The following is a 20,570-nucleotide window of genomic DNA, read 5'->3' as shown; positions in this document are numbered from 1 at the left end:
TCTCCATCCCCCACCTCCTCCCCTTCTCATGATTTTGAAGTATTCTTAAGTTTCATGGGGGAGGACACTCGTACGTGGTTTCGCAGAGCACCTCTACGATGCCCTCACCGACAAGGGAGTCAATACGTTCATGGACAAGGCCGAATTGAAGGAAGGGGATGGCATCCCTGATCGGCTATGTGAACATAAACAGGAACCCTAGAAGGGTTTTTGGTTCTAAATCAAAACATGAAAGTTATAAGTCTGTGTCTTAGATTTTCAATTATTATAAAAACATAAGTTTTTGACATTTGATATGAGATATACAAATATGATAACAGAGATTATGTGCTAAGGGTAAAGCATCGTTTTAAATCTAGATATTTGTGATTTTGGAGATGAATAATATAAAAAGGTATAGGACTTTTAGGAAAATACATCAAATTACCCGTACGGTCATTTTTAGCAAAATTTTCTCCTACTTGTGTTTAATACAACAAATACTTAAATTGTGATTCATGTGGCAGCATGAGGTAATTGAGCTTCATCTCTACCGGGTCTCCCTAATTGTTGCAACAGTTATCATTTGTCAAGACTAGGCCTGCAACTAGCCAGGTAAACCCGATCCGAACCCGTTATGCTGGACCTAATCTGTTTTTAATAGTTGATTCTTGGGCATGAAAAGGTCAGACTCAAACCCATCTGAACATGAATCATTTTTATGATGATCCTATTGGTTCAATGTAATATGCACCCGAACCAGCCCTAATCCAATGCCACCTTGTACCTGAACATGTTGAATCGACTTGTATCCACACCCATTATAAGCAAAATCCACAAAGGCGCGAGCCGATTCATACCCGAATGGCTATAAAAACAGGAAAATTTATACCTGAAATGAAACCCTACATGAATATCTACACGTAGTCACTTATATCTAATCTTAATTTTTATTGAATACTAATTGCCCCTAAAATTTGTTTAGTTTTTTAATCCAGTTTAACCTTCTTAACCTGGTTTTAACCCAATCCTATTAGCAACTTGTTTAATCCTAAACAACCACTTAAGCCTATTTATACCAGAACCATTCTTACCCAAGCCATAAAAAACAAGGATAATATTTGCTACCCTCGTGGGAAAGGAGCCCCCTAGTGAAAAAGTCTAGTACTTTAAATCGGTTTAATTATTTCTTTGCACATCTGAACCTTTATATGTGATTTCCATGTTTGGTTTAGTAGAATCTGACCTTTGGATCATGTTTTCTGATGTGAATGTTGGATTTTCTAAAAGTTAAAAAATCAACAGCCTGCAGTTACCAATTTTTTGATTCTCAAAAGATTGTATTTTACATAAGAAAATATGATCAAAGGATCGATTCCTACTTTTTGATTATGCTAAAGACATCCATGGGAGATGGGATCAAATCTGATCAAAACAATCTCCACTAACGAGTTCAAAATATGTATTTCCTTACCCACAAGGGTAGCAAACATTTTCCCTTGAAAACTCAACCTGATCACCCTAAATACAGCCTCGGGATCAGATTTGGTCGAAACAAACTCAGCTTATGAGTTCGAACTAGGAGGTTCGTTACCCCCAAGGGTAGCAAATATTTCCCCTTAAAAACTCTAACAAGTTCAGATCCAACCCAAACCCGACCAGACCCACTCACATTCCAACCAAACCATGTAACAGATATATATCCGAACCATTTATACACGACCAGATATTTAACGGAACCCTATAAAACATATTCGGGTCCAAAATAAATCACAAGACCCAAAGAAAACCCTTAATCCCATGAAAATCAATTTGGGTCTAATTTTCAGACCCTAATCCAAGATCGGGTATGATGAAGCCCAACCGGAACCCGAGTTGTGCTTGGCTAGTCTGTTTCCTTATCATCGTATGACAAGTGAACGGGCAACGGGAGCCAACGAGAAGCCAATGGCCTCTACTTTGCTTGGTCTCTCGTTACCCATTCACGGCCAAGGGACCAATAACTCATGCCGGAAAAACCTCAAAGGAGAGAGGAGAACCCATTCCGTGGTTTCAGCATGCATCTCCAATGATCCCCACTTGCTAGAAGCCGCCAAACATGCTGTATGTGTTCACATTTTTTTCTCCCTTTTGCTGTTTACTGTTGAATTGGTTCATTCTCTAGCTTTCCTACAAGTAACCAAGTTGATGGTGTCAATGGGTTGCTGTTCATACGTGGTGGGGATCTTTGGTTAGTTGGTAAAAATTCATGTTCATGGATGTTATACCAGTAAGTGAAAATTCACAGTGCTTGGTGTGTGTGTGCATGGTCACTCATTTTTTGACTCAAAATGATAGTATTGGAGTGTTTTGGTGTTTAACTTGTATTCACAAGTTTTTTTATCAAATGCCTTATAGTTTCAGTTTATAACGTGTACATGCTGGAATAAATAGTCAATCATTTGTATGGGCATACTTTCTGAGGTTCAATCAATAGCATTGCTGGGGTTTTTGTCAGTTTTTCTCGATTTACTGTTGAAAGTCGTATTTGTCGAAGTGAATCCGATGGTGAAAATCGTATATTGAAGCTAATTCTTAATGTGAAAGTCCAGAGGAGAGAAATTCTCAGTTTGTGATGTGTGTGATATTTTTTTCGTTTGTGGTGCCTTTACTTGGGATCAAATTTAGTACCAGGGATTTTCTCTGTGTAGTTTTGTTAGTGACCATATCAATGGAAGAAAATCCCAGTTGAGGGTAATTATTAATGCACGATGGTTTTGCACTTACTGCTTATACATATTGTGCCACCCCCCCCCCCCCCCCCCCCAAAAAAAAAAAAAAAAAAAAAAATTGGTGATATAATGCTTTACCTTGATTTTTTTTTTCAACTAACAATTTCATGGTTTTCCTTGAACCTTTCTTAAGTGGAAAAATGTTTCTCTAAATCATTAGCAAGGGATAATCATGTGAGTTTGGCCCTGTAATCTCAATACCAGACCTTGAAAATTGATGGTCTAGATTTTACATTGTTAACAACCTTTGATACTGGAGCTAGGTGATTGTGGACCTACTGGAGAAATATCCTAGTCATACTTGGAACCTGGACTCCTCAATTCTAATCACCGGAGCAAGGCCCACATTTCATACTGGAACTATGTTGTTCCTCAACAGGATATTTGAGTTTTACCATAAAATGGGGAATGCCTGTTTTGGAGGTGGCCTCACTGGACATATTTTTCATACCAAAACCATGTAATGGGTCCTCGTTGAAAATGCATTGGTTTTTCTGATAAGGGCATGTTTGCATCCCATGGATGAACAGTCCACAGGAAATCCATGCAGTGCCTTCTTCCACAAAGAGCAAGTTCGACAACCCCCATCCGCCACCTGCTCAGTGCATTTTGGTCACATTTGCATTGCACAGTTAGGCCCATGAAAAGTGTTGGTTTCTGTGTTTCCATGGGAAATCCACCTGTTTCTTCGCGATGCAAACATGCCTTGAATATGGACCATCATTTTCATGTTGAAATCCTTAAACAATAGTGTCCATTGAAGTGTTGAAGCTGTTTGGAGACAGGATTCCATGTCAAGCAACTCATATTCATGGTGTCATTCCTTCTATTATCTTCCAAAATTTTATTGTTTGTGACTTTGGGAAGATCTTATAGGTGGATACTTATGTGAGAAATGGCATGGTGGTGGGATTAGGAACCGGCCCTGCTTCTGCTATGGTCATAAAGCAATTGGGTCAACAACTTAAAGTTGGAAACTTGAAAGATATAGTAGGAGTCCCAATGTGAGTGTATTCTCTAATTCCTAATAAATCAATTTCATTTGGCCATACATAAACTTTTATTAGGTTTTCTTAAAGCCTCTAAGTGATCTTGAACATTTGATTTAATTTGTGTTGCCTAATTAGCTTTAGAGTTGTAAGTCCTTTCTCTTTCTTTTAAATCACATATATCACTTTTGGTTGGTTTCTGGTGAATCTAGTGAATCATTAATATGGTCAGAAATTGTGTTGTAAACATATTTTTATTATTGTTTCAGACTTGTTTTTTTTCCTTTTTGTGGCTAGTTACTTTATTAACGTTTTGTTTTGCACTTGTACTTGAAGAATGTGTTAGAAGTAATGAACGAAGAACATTTAAGCATGTGCAAATTGGTTATTTCAAATTTTAATCAACAATTTGCATGCATAACTGTGTTTCCCATTTGTTGTATAGGTGATGTTCAAGGTAGCACAAACTTTTACCAGTTGAATGATTTGGTCTGCACATGATGTGTTACTCCTTCTCTAGTACAATTAGCTTGATGGAATATTGCTTCAATTTGGGCTGCAGAGCTCCACAGTAGTTCTGTAACTAGGTTGATGGTTAGAATAATGCAGAAAGCATGAAAGACATGACATGTATAAACAGATAGATGATTCATATACAAACCATGAGGAAGGATATGAAGGAGATGGGATAGCTGGATAAGCACCTTAGATCTTTCATGTTGATGATCTAATGCTAATTGTAGCCTGCTCACCAAGCATGGGTAGAATCATCAACCACTCTTGACTTTTAGTAGCATATCCTGCATCAGATCTTAATCTGATGTTTGGTATTTGAGAACCTTTTGGTAGACAGTTAGGTTGTCAGTGTCATCCTCTGAAACCACCCCCATCATTTATACATGCTTAATAATCTCTAACCATAGATGTTGCTCTCTCTCTCTCTCTCTCTCTCTCTCACACACACACACACACACAAATCCCTCCCCAACCCATTTATGTCCCAAAGGCCCGGACATGTATGTGTGCATGACATAAACGCGACACCAATTCAACAAAAATTTGAAAAACATAAAAGGTTATATATATATATATATATATATATAGAGAGAGAGAGAGAGAGAGAGAGAGATGTAATATTTTGTATTAATATCATAGTCACCTATATTATTCAAGGTAATTTCTCGGAAAAATCATGGGAGTTTTAAACATTAAAAAATATATAAAAATATAAGAAAAAGGTTTTGCAAAAATATAATGAAATATCTTTGAAAAGTTTTTAAAGTACAAAATAAACAAAAAAATACAAAAACTGGCATAAAATATTAAAATAATGAAAATTTTAAAACAATGTCGCAGACATATCACAATATTTTCATATCTGGTGATATTTTAAAAATATCACGATATTTCTCCGATATTGCCAGTTGACCTGAATTTGCTGATAATGTCACAATATTTTGCTGATATTATCGACTGACCTGAATTTGCTGATAATATCATGATATTTTCAAATTATCGGTGACACTGATTAATATAATACAATATATTGGCCATCTATGATGGAAATTTTGTAATATTTGTTACATGAGATGAGAGTGCTAAAATTACATGTGATATGATTGATGAAAAGACAAAAATGATGACATTTACTCTCTCTCTCTCTCTCTCTTCCTAGCACTCGTACAATATCAAACTTATTTTTTCTTAAATTTACAATGGTTAATGCACATGACACTGTGATAGGTACCTAATCAATACACCAAAAGGCCATAGGGTGATCAAGGTGCATAAAGTCAAGCACTTAAGCCACTAGGATCTTAACAATCCACCATATTCTGCAGTCAACGTCCTTGGTGGCTCACTCTAGGATGGATTTTGAAATGAAGTGGATTGAATCCGATACACATGCAAGAACACATTTTCAATCAAGTAAAAATACTTGATTGAATCACGAAACCACCCACACAAGGGTCTACAAACTTGTTATTGCATAGAAGCACTCAAGAATGAGTTAGGAATACAAGGCCACAAGAGGCCAATTTATAATACAATGGAGCCAATGGGGTGCAGCTCAATATGGCTGTTGGGGCTGCACTCAACAATCATAAATATAGTTGTTGGGGCAGCTCCAACATCTATATGGAGCTGTCCCATCATAAATATAGCTGTTGGGGCAGCTCCAACAGCTATATGGAGTTGTCCCATCAAATCTGAAAAAGACAAAAAAGTAAAAAAAGAAAAAGACAAAAATAAATACATGAAATAAAATGCGGAAATGTCAGCCCCTAATGGGCTGACACCTATTACAGAGAAAAGATCGAAATACCCCTAATGGGTATTTCAGTTAACAATAAACACATATATACATATATATATATATATATACACGTATATGTATATCTTAACACCCCCCTCAAACTCATGGTGCAACAACCGAGAGTTTGCCAAGTAGGAAGTGAAATCTGGGTGAAGGAAGTGCTTTGGTGAAGAAGTCTGCGAGTTGATACTCTGATGGAACATAAGGCAGTGTGATAGTCTTCCGCAGAAATTCTTCCCAAACATAGTGGCAATCCATTTCAATGTGTTTTGTCATCTCATGAAACGTATGATTGCTCACGATATATACAGCACTCTTGTTGTCACAGCATAATCTGAAAGGTTCTGTGGTGTGAATTCCCAAATCCTCTAGTAGTTGTCGCAACCATACTAACTCAGACATAGTTGTTTCCATGGCGCGATACTTAGCTTCAGTTGAGGAGAGAGACACCTTCTGTTGCTTCTTGCATCACCAGGAGATTAGGGAGTCACCTACAAAAACACACAAACCAGTAGTTGAGCGTCTATCATTTACATCCCCTCCCCAGTCAGAATCTGAGTATGCAATGACTTCTAATGAGGAAGAAGATGATAAAAACAATCCATGACTTGTAGAATTCTTAATATATCTAATAATTCTCATTACAACACTCATATATACTGTAGTGGGAGCATGCTGAAATTGATTGGCAGAGTGAATAACATGAGAGATATCAGGACGAGTAATAGAAAGGTAGGTCAAAACTCCAATCATTTGTTTGTATGAGGTTGGATCTTGCAGAGGTTCTCCATCATCCTTCTTCATTTTTGCATTTATAACATCTGGAGTGACAACCCGTTTTTCATCTGAGAGTCCTGATCTCTCTATGATCTTTGCGGCATACTTAGTCTGTGACAAAAAATAACCACGAGGTGAGTAAGCTACTTTAATTTCAAGGAAATACCGTAAAAAGCCAAGATCTGTCATATCAAAGTTGTCTTTAAGCACATCTTTGATATGGTTTACTCCCTGCTTATCACCTCTTGTGATTATCATATCATCTACGTAAAGCAACAGTATAACCATCCCTGCATTGGAAGACTTAACAAACAATGCAGTGTCAGTAAAACAAGATTTAAAATGCAGTTGAGTCATCAGATTACTAAATCTATCATACCAAGTTTTGAGAGCTTGTTTTAACCCATACAAGGCTTTTCGTAGACAAAGAGTTTTTCCATGTGCTAAATTCAAACCTGGTGGAGGATCCATGTAGACCTCCTCATCCAGATTACCATTTAAAAAAGCATTTTTTACATCCATTTAAAAAATTGACCATTTTTTGATTGATGCTATAGAGATGAGAGTTCTGACAGTCGTCATTCGAGCAACTGGGGCAAAGGTCTCATCATAGTCAATTCCATATTCTTGACTATATTCCTTAGCTACTAGTCTAGCTTTATATCTTTCTAATGTCCCATTCCATTTGGTTTTGATTTTATAAACCCATCTACATCTTATAGTTTTCTTTCCTTTAGGTAATGTTTGAATTTCCCAAGTTTTTGCCTTTTCTAATGCTTCTAATTCATCGTTCATGACTTTAATCCATTCTTGATGATTTTTAGCTTCATAGTGGGATGATGGTTCAAAATATGAGTGTATGGCCATTAAGCATGCTCGATATCTTGGTTCAAAGGAATCATAGGATACAAATCTACTAGGGGCTTTTGAAATTCTTACCGATTTTCTAATACTAGCAGAATCAATATCTTGATTTTGAGAATATCTTTCTAAAGCACATGGTGGGTGCCCTTCGGTCCGCCTAGTATATGTTTGTATGTTACTATGGGATGGGTCGATATTGTTAAGATTATTGTCTATATTTTCACTTGCATCATGAGAGTCAGAGTCTTCATGTTTACTTTCATGCTCATTATGAAGATTTTCATACCCTTCATGTTCATTAATGAGATAAAAAAGAAACGAATAATCATAGTTTTCTTGGGTTTTTTCCTTGCTAAAACCATCTTCATTTTCAAGAAATGTAACATTTCGTGAAACATATAATTTGTCCCTTTACCTGTCATAACATCTATATCCTTTTTGATTTTTGGCATAGCCCCAAAAAACACAAGGGATTGCTTTTGGGAAAAGTTTGTCGTTCTTATGGGTAAGAACAAAACACTTACATCCAAAGACTCAATCTTTTATAATCGGGGGGGATTTTAAGCAATTTTTCAATAGGGGATATATTTTCAATAGCTTTTGAGGGCATTCTATTTATCAAATAGACTGCCGTAAGAGCAACTTCGGCCCAAAACATTTTTGGAACATTTTTTGATACAAGAAGTGTTCTAGTGGTCTCAACAATATGTCTATGCTTTTTTTCAGCTAGTCCATTTTGTTGAGGAGTGTAAGGGCAAGATTTTTGATGAATGATGCCATTTGAATCAAGAAATTTTTTAAATTCTTTTGATACAAATTCTCCCCCATAATCGGATCTAAAAATTTGAATATTGGTTTTGAATTGAGTCTTTACGTAATAGAAAAATCTTTTAAAACAATCAAGTACTTCTGACTTTTTCTTAAGAAAAAAGATCCAAGAATGTCTACTATAATCATCTACAAATATAATATAGTAAGATACCCCGCCTTTAGATATAACTGGAGTCGGTCCCAAATCCAAATACATCCGAATGTACTAACTCAAATGGATTTTGGATATAAATTGTCTTTGCCCAAAGGGTAAAGCTTTCATTTTGCCAAGAATGCAATCTTCACAAACCAAATTCTTTTCTTTATAATAAAAAATGAAAACAAGTGTAATTTGGTCACACTAGGATGTCCTAGTCTTTTGTGCCAATTTTCTATATCTTTCTTTTCCACAAAATTACAAAAAGATTGTTTTGATAACTCAAGATTGTCCATTAGATAGAGATCTCCTCTTCTATGGCCTTGCCCAATTGGTTTCCCGGACTGAAAATCCTGTATTAAACAATGATTAGAAGAAAATAAAACTTTACTACCATGATCCGTAATTTGTGAAACCGATAAAATGTTCAAATTTAATTTTGGTACAACCCTAATATTTGGTATGTGAAAGTTTGGTTGTTTTTGAAAGATTCCAAGACTTTTGATTTTTAAGGATGTTCTGTCAGCGGTTGAAACATAAGAATCATTTGAGTTAGAATGACATTCGAATAATATTGACTCATTTGGAGTTATATGAAAAGAGGCACCAGAGTCCAAGATCCAAGAAGTCTTACCAAGGTCACCACTTGTGGATACGGCCGCCCCCGAAAAGGAAGAAACTTGAGTTTTGAACATTGGTTGTAGCGCTTCCATTAATTGAGCTAAAGATAGGGAGCGAATGCATTTGGAGTTGTCAACATCATTCCTTTCCACCGAAGCAACTCTCTTATCATCTCGGTGATCTTCTTTCTTTCTTTTTGGATAAAACGGCTTGATGTGTCCCGGTACATAACAATGATAGCATATGATTTTGCCACCTTTTTTATCATTCCTCTCATAGTTGTTAGGATTTCTCCCATTCTCATTTTTCACAAAGTGATGAGGTTTATAACTCCTAGTATGATTACCGGGCTTTGACATAGCAAGCATGGTTTCTTCATCCTTTGAAGTGGATGGCTTCTTCAATCTATTTTCTTGCATAGTCAATTCTTCAAGAGTTTCGACTATGTATGGCACACCTCTTCTACCTCTTCTATGAAGGAGAGCCGATTTAGTTCCTTCAAATTTGGGCCTAAGCCCATTCACAAATTGGTAGAAATGCTCCATTTTAATTTGATTTTCACAGAGTTCTACATTTTGAGGACAATGCCATTTTGACTCAAGAAGAGCCAATTCATCCCAAAGGAGAAAAAGTGCATTGTAATATTCTCTAATACTCATTTCTCCTTGGGTCATGGTTCTCACCTTGTTTTGAACATTGCATATGTGTGCAATATCTTTAAGACTATACATGTCTTTAAGATATTTTCATGCATCACTAGCGAAATCAAATTTCGCTAAGCTAGAACATTTGTGGATGTCCACACTATTGATAAACCATCCAATTATTTTGGAGTGGCCCATCCTCCACTCTTTCCATTTTTTCTCGTAATCGGAAACAACTTTACCCATTTCCTCTCCTTGAAGAGCAACCGTTTTCCCATTCTCATTTTTCGTAAGAATGAGCTTGGGTTCTCTTTCGGTACCGTCCACCAAACCCTATAATCCCTTTTCCCATATTTTGTGTTTAACTATGGATGCCCACATCACATAGTTTGTATCGTTTAGGCGTACGGGAATGGAGACCATTACCTCTCTTTCATTCTCCATTTCCTTACAAGGCTAAGAGAAAGGGTAGAGAACGAAGAAGAAAGAAAAAAGTGTGAAATACGAGCACTTATTTGAGAGATGGCATGCTTCACGATGCAACAATCCTCGATTTGTTGTATCCCCTGAGCGTACGATTCTCCTCTTGATATTGTCACAAACTTTCTTCAAAAAACTTACCTTTGGACCACCAAAGCTCTGATACCATGTAATGAAGTGGATTGAATCCGATACGCATGCAAGAACACACTTTCAATCAAGTAAAAATACTTGATTGAATCATGAAACCACCCACACAAGGGTCTACAAACTTGTTATTGCATAGAAGCACTCAAGAATGAGTTAGGAATACAAAACCACAAGAGGCCAATTTATAATACAATGGAGCCAATGGGGTGCAGCTCAATATGGCTGTTGGGGCTGCACTCAACAGTCATAAATATAGCTGTTGGGGCAGCTCCAACAGCTATATGGAGTTGTCCCATCAAATCTGAAAAAGACAAAAAAGGTAAAAAAAGAAAAATACAAAAATAAATACATGAAATAAAATGCAGAAATGTCAGCCCCTAATGGGCTGACACCTATTAAAGAGAAAAGACCAAAATACCCCTAATGGGTATTTCAGTTAACAATAAACACATATATATATATACATGTATATATACATATATATACACGTATATGTATATCTTAACAGATTTCACTTTAGCCCTAGCTCCAGGTAGCCCTTTTCATCTTTTATGGCTCTTATTCTAGTCCAGATAGCCTTTTTTCTAGGGCGCCCATTTCGAGAATTGAGCTAGAAACATGATGGTTGCTTTGATACCAAATGTGAGGAGCCTAACTGATACACCAAAAGGCCATAGGGTGATTAAGATGTGTAAGCCAATATACTACTAGCATCTTAACACAAGGGTTGACCATGTCATAACGTACACTACATTGTATCCCGTGTTGTACTGTGTCATGTGAGAGGCACACCTATTTTGGCATCTCTCTCTCTCCTCTTCCTTCTTGATCTGTGGTATCTCTGTTGTGATTTTATATATTACCTTGTATTTTACCAAGATCTCGTCCATGTGCTTTGTGTGGTGGCTGTTCAGCCATTTTGTTGAGAGGAGGCACCCACTAGCTGCCTTTGTATATAAGTGATTGCCTAAACTGTTGGACTGAAGAGCAAGGATTGTTATGAAAAGGCAATCATTTGGTTACTAAGAATTAAAATACCAGAAGGAGCTGTTCTGATACATATTTGATGATATGCATACTAAATCAGCAGTTCACTTTGAATGAAGGATAGCTCATATATGATAAGAAAAATGTAATCATAAATACTACCAGCCTCATGATATTTGGCATATTTGTTACTATAATTAGATTTGACAGTCAGTGGGTGTAAACAGCTTGCACATGCTGTGGCTGAAATGTCATGGATATGAAAATTTGTTTGAATTTATAGTCCATATTCATGAGGTGACTTTCAGTACTTGCTGCAATAACAGAAATGCTACTTTTGGTCACCGAAAATGTTGTGTTGGTTAAAGGACACTTCAAAATCAAATGGATCTTGCATTCAAGAATGGCTCATTCTGGCTCAACCAGTTCAATATTGGGCTCAGTTTCACCATGAGCTTGAGCTTGAGCTTGGTAGCTTGGACTTGGCTCTCCGTGAACTTGGGTCTAGTCTAAGCCAGTTGATCTGAATAAAAAGTAGTTATGTTTTCCTTTAAAATGGCGAGGAAAAAGAATTGAACTTCTGACCTTTAACATACACATATATGATTTATCTTGTTGATCATGTCAGGCTTGTAAAATTAGGCTTGCGTTCAACTTAAGGAGCCTATTTTATGTGCTCAAACGAGCTCGTTACCTAGCTGAACCAAGTGTAGTTATCAGTGGTTTGGTTTGTTTACCGGCCCCCATTAAATTGTAACCAAGGGCATGGAGATTAAATTTGCTAACATCACCCCCTTATTTTTGTATGTAGTCGGCCAAAGATCTTTTTTAACATCTAAAGAGTGCACACTTTCGCACATTGTACTATTTGTCTAAGGTGTATTTGTCATTGTTATTTGTCATATTCAATCAGTCTTCAGGGTGTCTTAAAATATCCAAAGTTTGAGATGAAAATTTTGAGATTACTTTGATACTTTAATTGCAGGTTGCTTATATCCACCAACCAATGGACATATTTTCCAAGAAGAGTTTCATCTATTCTAATATGAACTTACTCAAGAATATCAACTTTCAGTCAATACATAAGATAGATTGAAGAGAGAAACTTCAATCTATTTAAACAGATCTACCAAAAGGTGGGAGTTCAAAGCTTATTGCAGAAGATTCCAAAACATAGTGCTGCTAGAACTATTTATTTTTTGATCACTTCATTATACACACTGTTGGGTTGTGATTTCATTGTTAGGAAAGATGCTATTCAATTCTGTCACTTGTGATGCGATTATGGAGTTCATAAAAAATGGAGGCATTTCAGCTGTATGGCAACTATATAGGCAGATTTAGACATAGCTGCTGTAAAGTCTTATGACAAATCACTATTTCGAAGCCATTGTCCTAAAACATGACCATGTGGGTTGCTTCTGAAATTAATCAGGATGACTGGAAGTCATTTTGAAGTACTCAAGTACTTTGATTGACTACCTGTTGTGCCTTCTTTGAGTTTTTGACATCCAGATTTATATTCTGTTTTTGTGGAAGAGGAATGATTCAACTGCTCGCTTTCATAGTTCTCGTTAAATCTGCTAAAGTATCACATGGCTTGACCATTTTCTTTAGATTCATCTTTGCATTCCTACTGGGGTTATTTGTTCCATTAATTCCAAACTTTGCTACCTGTTATGCTCAGTCAAGGAAACCTTTCTTTTATATTGTATAAGTCTACCTACATATATTTATCATGCTAGCTTAGAGGATTTCACCTGTTATGCCATATCACAGGTCTACCTCCAGTGCAACTGAAGCAGCAAAAGCAGGAATTCCTTTGGATGATGACATACATAAAGTATGCATCTTTCATTATCTAATTTATATTTTTGTTGCAAGAACTGGTTTATGTTTATTATATCTGAAATTTGTTTGTCATTATAAACTGGTTGTGGGGCAAGGCGGCCCATCCAATGTTGTCTCTGCAATGGGTCTTCCAATGTTTGTCATATTATGTTAATTTAATTAATTTGGAAGTTCATCTTATATTATATTATTTTACCAATTCTTCAGCCCATTTTGTTGGCTTTTTGTTGATTAATTTTTTATCTTTGAATTTGCTGTAAGTATTGTGGCAGATAGAACAGAAAGTGATTTGCTTTGTGTATGTGAGTGTTGGTGCTTGTAATTCATGCTTATCATAAAATTATGTTATATCTCCATCATTGAGAAGAAATTTGACAGGCTGTTCGGATTCACAATTTCAATGCATTTTACCATATCTGGATGCTCTAAATAGAGTTTCCAGACTTTTCCAGCTTTTCATACTGGTGCGATCCAAAACAAAAGAAAACACCTTTGTTTTTCCTTGCAATTCAAATACAGAAAAAATTGTCTGAGGACAGAGTATCCAGGACTTTTTTGTCTCGGGAGAAAAACTCACCACGGAAATTTGTCTCACACTCAAATGCATCCTAAAATTTCATATACTAGTACTACGTAGCTTCCAACTAACAATGGAATGTAAAATTGAGATATATGATATATCCTGAGGCAAACATATAACAATTGTTACTACACCTGTTTTCTTGTTTTGTTTTATTACTGTATGCTTTACACTATAATCTATGATCTCCTTTGTGGATATTTTGAATCTTGATTTACATTTTGAGTCATTTTGTTATTATTATAGTTTTTTTCTGTTAATATGGCTACTTTTTCCATATTATTTATTAATTCCATGAAGTTTACCAAATTTCAATGTTCATGTATTTATTTTTTGCAGACAGATTTTGCATTTGATGATGCAGATGTAATAGAAGAAGGAACAGTTGCTGCTATCATTGGTCGCAGGAGACTGCAAGAGTCTGAGTCTATTATACAGGAGAAGGTAAATACTGTTCATTCATACGTTTCTTTCTTTCCTTTGCCTTAAATCCAAAAATTTTAGAACTTAAATAAATATAAAGAACTTCAGAATGTGTGGTGCCATATTGATAAATAGGTAAAAGAAAATGATGATGCATCTTCAGCTGTTCCATGAAGTGGTTAGATGAATCTAATCCTTGTGTATAAATTTTACCGTTTTGTTATTTGTTCATTTTTCAAAGGGATAATTTTCTGGTTTGGTTATTCTTTTTTTCATTTTAATTTTCTACAAAATGTTGATTTTTTGCGGCATAGGTGAAGGGAGAAGAATTATGATTTAGTTTTGGGGTAAATTTCTGATAAAAAAAGCATTTGGTGATTAGGTTTTGCCATTGCATTATATTCTTACTTCTCGGTCTTTGCAGTCTATAATGAAGGCAACAAATAACCTGGTATTCATCATCAGCAAAGAGAAGTACACTGGAAAGCCTGAGGGCTCCATTCCTGTTTTAGTTGCTACCGTAAGTTGTAATGTCCAACTAGCAGCAGTGCTGATTAGTGTGAATGCATATCATAATCGTAACAACTTTAAGACTTTTGTTTCTTTCAGGATAGATGGATGGAAATTGCAGAACAGATTGATGATATGTTCTTAGGGGATGCAGAGGTGTTCTTCATTCCTTTGTTTGGTTTTGATTGCCTAAAATGGAAATCAATTGTCAAAATAGTTGGTCATTTGTTATGAACAGTAATTTTTTGCCAACGGCACAGGTCCATATAAATAATGCATAGTATGTGTGTTTCTAACCATTCCATTCCCAGTTTGAGTAATAATCCAAGGACAAACCAGCTTAATTTTGATGGTATACGTGTTTGTTTAAGGTGGAAATTGCTCAATCTATGAAACCAATGTATATTATTATCTTGTTCCTAGTTGGGAGATGCATAAGAGCAATATATGTACTATCTTTGTCAAGTATTGAAATTGAACAATGCTGCAAGGGAAATCATAATTAATAAAACTGATTAATTTAAAGGGAAGTATTGAATAGTAAAGTTTGTAGACTGTGTTTTTCTTTTGGATAGCCTTGGGTTCTTGTAGCCTTGTGGTAGGCTGTTATTATACACATGGTGTGCACGTACATAGTGCCAACTAAACTTCTCTGATAGCTAGTTGCTGCTGTTGAATCCTTAAGATGCAAAGAGAAAAAAAAAGGCAGCAAGAACGTCCCTCATGCACCTTATTGTGCTCAGACATTGTAACAGTGTCTGAATGGTCAGATTAATATCTCACATGATTTTGAGTTTGAGTAATATTCCTAGACATATCCGGCGATCAGTTTTAACATTGTGTTTAGCGGCATTCTATGCAATCATATTAAGGATCAATTTTACTCTGCAACCAATTTGGTTTATGGTTGTAAAGGCAAAGATGCTTTCAGAAGTTTTTAAGCACATTTCATCTATCTTGGCCAGCAAGATGGGAAAACCTATTGTTCTAGTATGCTTGTTTTTAAGTGTTATGATACATGTTTATTGGCATTCAAGCAATGCCATAGCATTTGCATCCATACAGAAGTACATAATGTTTTCACCTTGTTTATTTTTCTCTAAGAGGAATGAATTGTAAATCTTATTCATGAGTTTTGACCTTGTTAAATTTTCAGGTTTGGAGGCGACCTTCTTACGGATTTGCTGGTCCATTGGGAGGGGACTTCCCCTTGATCACAAGAGAAGGATACAATATTCTTGATGTCATATTCACTTCTCCTATCATGGATCTAGGTATATACTCCTTTTCCCCCTTGGCCACAAGAGACTGATGTGGTATGAAAAGACATGTTTTTTACATTTTAACACCATTTTTACTGATAAATATCTTTTTTTTTGGTATATACAATATGTAATATAATTTATATTATTTCAAATTTTGTCCTTTTTCCTTACAGTCATGGTGTGTGCTTTTATTGCCAAAGCATTATCTTGTTTATTTTTGCTTACTGTATTTACAACTTGACTTAAATAAGAACCATGAACCATCTATTGTGTCCATATGTTTGTGTGTCTGTAAGTGTATTCTGCATGTGCATGTGTTTGTTCATGCATATTAAAAATATGGAATTGGTAGATATATGAAATGTCACGAACAGGTTAACAAACTGATGTTTCTGACTTATACATGGTATAGAAGTATAATCCCCAAGAACACTTCCTTAACCTCAATATGCTATGAGAGAGTGGTGTTACTGAAATTCACATAATGAATGAAGTGGTTTATGGATGAAAAACTATATCTGTAACCTGAACGGAGACCGGTTTACCTGAAGTGCTGAAAGCTTTAGCTCATTATTCAGTTTTAGGACTTGTTTGGGAAGCGGTTGATGGAAAAAACTGAGGGAAAGAATTTTGGGAATCAAGGATTCTCAAAATTGTTTTGTCATTTGATAAAATGGAGTTTGAGAAAACAAAAAAGTAAGCATGGAATCTTCTCCCACCAATTCCTTCACAAAGAGAAGATATTTGCCTATTCCTTCTCGTGTGAAATGTTCTGCTTCTCTTGAAAACGTCCAGAGTTATTTTTGGGATTATCATTCTTTCTCCCTAGTCCCCTAAACAGGACAGAGAACCCAACAGAACTAATCTGAATCCTTGGGGGAATAATAGGTGCACCCAAACAAATGAGGAACCCCAATTCCTCCACAACTCAGGCCTGGTCTGGGTAGGTGTTTGAGATGAGCAGAGTCCAAGTTAAATTGGGTTTCAGAGTGCACATGTAGCCCAAACCCTGCCCATCCCTAGCTTACCTTTGACCATGTTCATCCGTGTGTGTGTGTGTGTGTGTGTGTGTGTGTGTGTGTGTGTGTGTGTGTGTGTGTGTGTGTGTGTGTGCATGTTCCTGTATCTAGCTTTGTGAGCATCAGTTTCTCCAGTACTCGGTGCCCTTTGCACTGGCATTCCTTTCCATGTCTAACAGACATAGCTTAGACACATGGAATGCAATCTGACTGTAGTGTGTATTGTCTGATTTAACTTTTGATGGAAAATTTGTTCTTATAATTTGCTATCTCAGTATTTTATCTTCCATTGCTCTTCTAGGCTAGCATGTTCATTCTATGATTGAGCCTTTTTTTTTCATGAGCAATTTCTCATCATTTTTCTTATTCAAATAAATATTTGGATGATCACAGCAAAAGTAGCAGAAAGCCTCGATGAGATTGATGGGGTTGTGGACCATGGGGTGATACATGGGATTCCGTAAGTTTATCTTTGACAAATCCTCTGCTTTTTTTTCATACTGAACTATTTCCTCCCAATTGCTGAGTAGTAGATACGGAGTTCTATTTATGACACTATGGTTATTCTGGTGTATATGTGGTTCTCAAGTGGCATTGCCAAAGTTGTCTGGTGGCCAATATTTTTTCATGCTTTCATGGCGTAACCCAATAAGGTGCTTGATGTAGCATTACATTTCTCATCTAGATTTCGTTGTCCATCACTGCAGAAATGCTCAAATCATGCATCCACTTCATATGCTTAAATTTTTGCAACATTTCTCATTTGGATTTGCTGTTCACTTTGTTCTGTTACAGCCATCAAACATCCAATTGAAATGCTGGAGTCATGCTATAAAACTCGATCATTCATTTAGCTTTCTATCATTTGTAACTATTCTTTGGCCTTGGTACTAGCATTAATTATTCTTGAACATGGTTTTACTAGTTGGGTCTGTCTTGATAAATTTCATCTCTGACAATTTAATTGGATGTTAGGCCTTGGCCCAATAGTATTTCTTTTTCTTTTGCTGGTTTTGAAATCCTACTATGGCATTTGTTTAGATGCTAAGAAAACTAGACCCTGTATTTCACATGCAAATCAAGATGCTTTTTTCATGTCCCACTTGATTCTGCTTATTACTTCATAATGCATACTCGTTATTTTTTCTCCCATTATCTGAATCGCTGTAACAGATCCTGCTGTATACTTTCACCCATTTATGTTGATGAATTTTCCTGCTTGTTGTTGAACAATATCTTGGACAGAGAGCATGAACCCACCCTACTTGACATGCCATGGTCTTTCATTTCAGGCAGCATGTTGACGTGCAAACCATGATTATGGCCAAGATATGCATTGGATGTGATTTTGACCTTATATGATTTCTCTAATTCACATCAAAATGCTTTTCCACAATTGGTTGTTATTTCATATGCTATATTCAAAAGGGAAACATCTAAGCTAGTGCCTTTCTTTCTTCAGTATTTGTGCAAATCTATATGGGGCCATCAGCAGGAGCCAACCATGCAATTCTCTTAGATTATCAATTTTTCTCGTTATCCATAATGTGATACTTATCTTTCTCCCTTTCCAGCTGCTGCGCAGTAATAGCTTCTAAATATGGTCTGGAAACTGTTGATAATTTGTCAAAGAATGCAGTCAGGTCATAGACTTTATATACTTTGCTGCCCAGCCATCCATTAGATCACAAAGCTATCTTTTGGGACTGCTGATGTAAGAATCCTGTGACCCATTTCTTGCTTACGGTTTCTGTACTATAAGATGCACCTCCTAACATTTAAGGCATTCACCTGTGCCGGATTGCATCAGCCTGTAGTTTGCTATTATTTATACTGTAAAAGAAGAGGCATAGCACCAATATGATGGTTCTAAAATCTGTGTATTATATGTGACAGTTGCTCTTGTAATAATTTTTAATGTTTTTAGGTAATTCAGAGATTTGCCCCATTTTTAGTTCGCTTGTGCTTTCACCAATCAAATGTCACAAGATCTATGAAAAATCTCGTGGTAATTTTGGATTCTCTTGTTGAGTAATGGAGATCACAGCAGAGGATGCCTGGTTGCGAATAGCGAATTACTGAACTCTTGGTGAAAAGCTCTCGTACTACCTTTACCATTAAACGTGCTCTTGCAAGCATGGAGCCAAATCAAACCTTGACAAGGCAATGAAACAACCATTAAAGCCCACTAGCATGCAGGAAAATTTTGAAAGATCAAAGAGAGAATAGTGATACACTGACACTGGAAATTGTGTGAAGATCATGACAACACATCGAATTAGTCAACTTACTGAATCGCCTTTAGAGCATACCTACCTAACTATAGTAACAAGTCAACTCTATCTTCTAATCCACTAGCTGTCTCAGTTCATCTATAAGCCTTCTGTTGCTTTTCTTATGTACTGATACAATTCAAGTCCGATACAAGAATGGAAAGGGAAGAGAAAGATTATTGGATCGTAAAGAACGAACCTTCCAATGGTAAGATTTGAAGCACTAGAAAGGGGAGCTGGACTACGATACTACCAATTTCTTTGATAACACCATGAGTTCTTGCACCTGTTACTTGATCAGAACATATTTTCTACTTGAAAACTCTCTAAAAATGACACTAGCTCTTCTCAAAGACTTGACCGACTCATCTACTCCCTACCACTGTGACAAATATAGCAAGATTTATGAAAATCTCGCGATAATATCGCAAGAAATTGCCTGAAAGTTTAAAACGGCAATTTCTCAAAATCTCGCGAGATTTATGAGAAAAACATAAATACCACGATTTAAACATTATATTTACATTTTAAACGGCTATTTATCATGAAAAAATCATGTATTTTTATTTTTAAATAATTTGTATTAATATTTTCTTATACAAAATAATTTTTATATTTTTTTAATTTATTTTTTTGTTGCTGAGATTTTGCCGAAAAAAATGTGAAATTTATGGAAATTTTTTTAATTTCTCGTGAGTTTTTGAAAAACTAGAAATTGCCGATAAAAACGTTTCACTATGCTCCCTACACTATACAACCTAGAAGATGGAACAAAGAGTTCTTGTGGCATTAGAGGCTCTATTCTCTCTGCCCATAAGTTCCTATGCCTAGGGTCAACGGGTCAGGTGCCCGATCCATCAGGGTATACATGAACCCACCCAAATAACAAATTGCTGGGTTCAGGTTATTCTGGGTCACGAAAATGGAGTCTCAAACATGGACGTGCATAATTTCAGAAATTTATTTTTATCAAAACTACATATAAAATACTGGCGACGTCCTCTGGCTGAGGATCTTAAGCCAACCAACCTATCCAAACTATCTACAATTTAATAATCTACGTCCAGTAAAGGTAGAATTTGGATAACTGCATTTGGGTCTTG

At 36.1% G+C, this 20,570-nt stretch overlaps 1 protein-coding gene across 2 annotated transcripts; it reads left to right on the top strand.

The window, feature by feature from the left end:
• The first annotated feature begins 1,907 nt into the window (after positions 1–1,907).
• Positions 1,908–19,148, top strand: LOC149834446 (NagB/RpiA/CoA transferase-like superfamily protein). 2 transcript variants are annotated; one of them, XM_090011406.1, is made up of 9 exons: positions 1,908–2,082; positions 3,627–3,754; positions 13,326–13,389; positions 14,317–14,421; positions 14,825–14,920; positions 15,010–15,066; positions 16,067–16,184; positions 17,588–17,654; positions 18,769–19,148. In XM_090011406.1, exons 1-9 carry the CDS (start codon positions 1,927–1,929, stop codon positions 18,842–18,844), a joined length of 867 nt encoding a protein of 288 aa, XP_089867532.1. In that variant the 5' UTR covers positions 1,908–1,926; the 3' UTR covers positions 18,845–19,148. The 2 variants fall into 2 exon arrangements, with proteins under 2 accessions (XP_089867532.1, XP_089867533.1); XM_090011407.1 differs by having other exon boundaries at positions 18,780–18,939.
• Positions 19,149–20,570: the final 1,422 nt, after the last annotated feature.

This window comes from Nuphar pumila, chromosome 6 (assembly GCF_984573655.1).
Source record: "Nuphar pumila chromosome 6, dmNupPumi1.hap1.1, whole genome shotgun sequence".
Taxonomy (NCBI): domain Eukaryota; kingdom Viridiplantae; phylum Streptophyta; class Magnoliopsida; order Nymphaeales; family Nymphaeaceae; genus Nuphar; species Nuphar pumila.
Note: the sequence above shows the minus strand (reverse complement) of the source record. Positions and strands in the feature narration are given on the sequence as shown.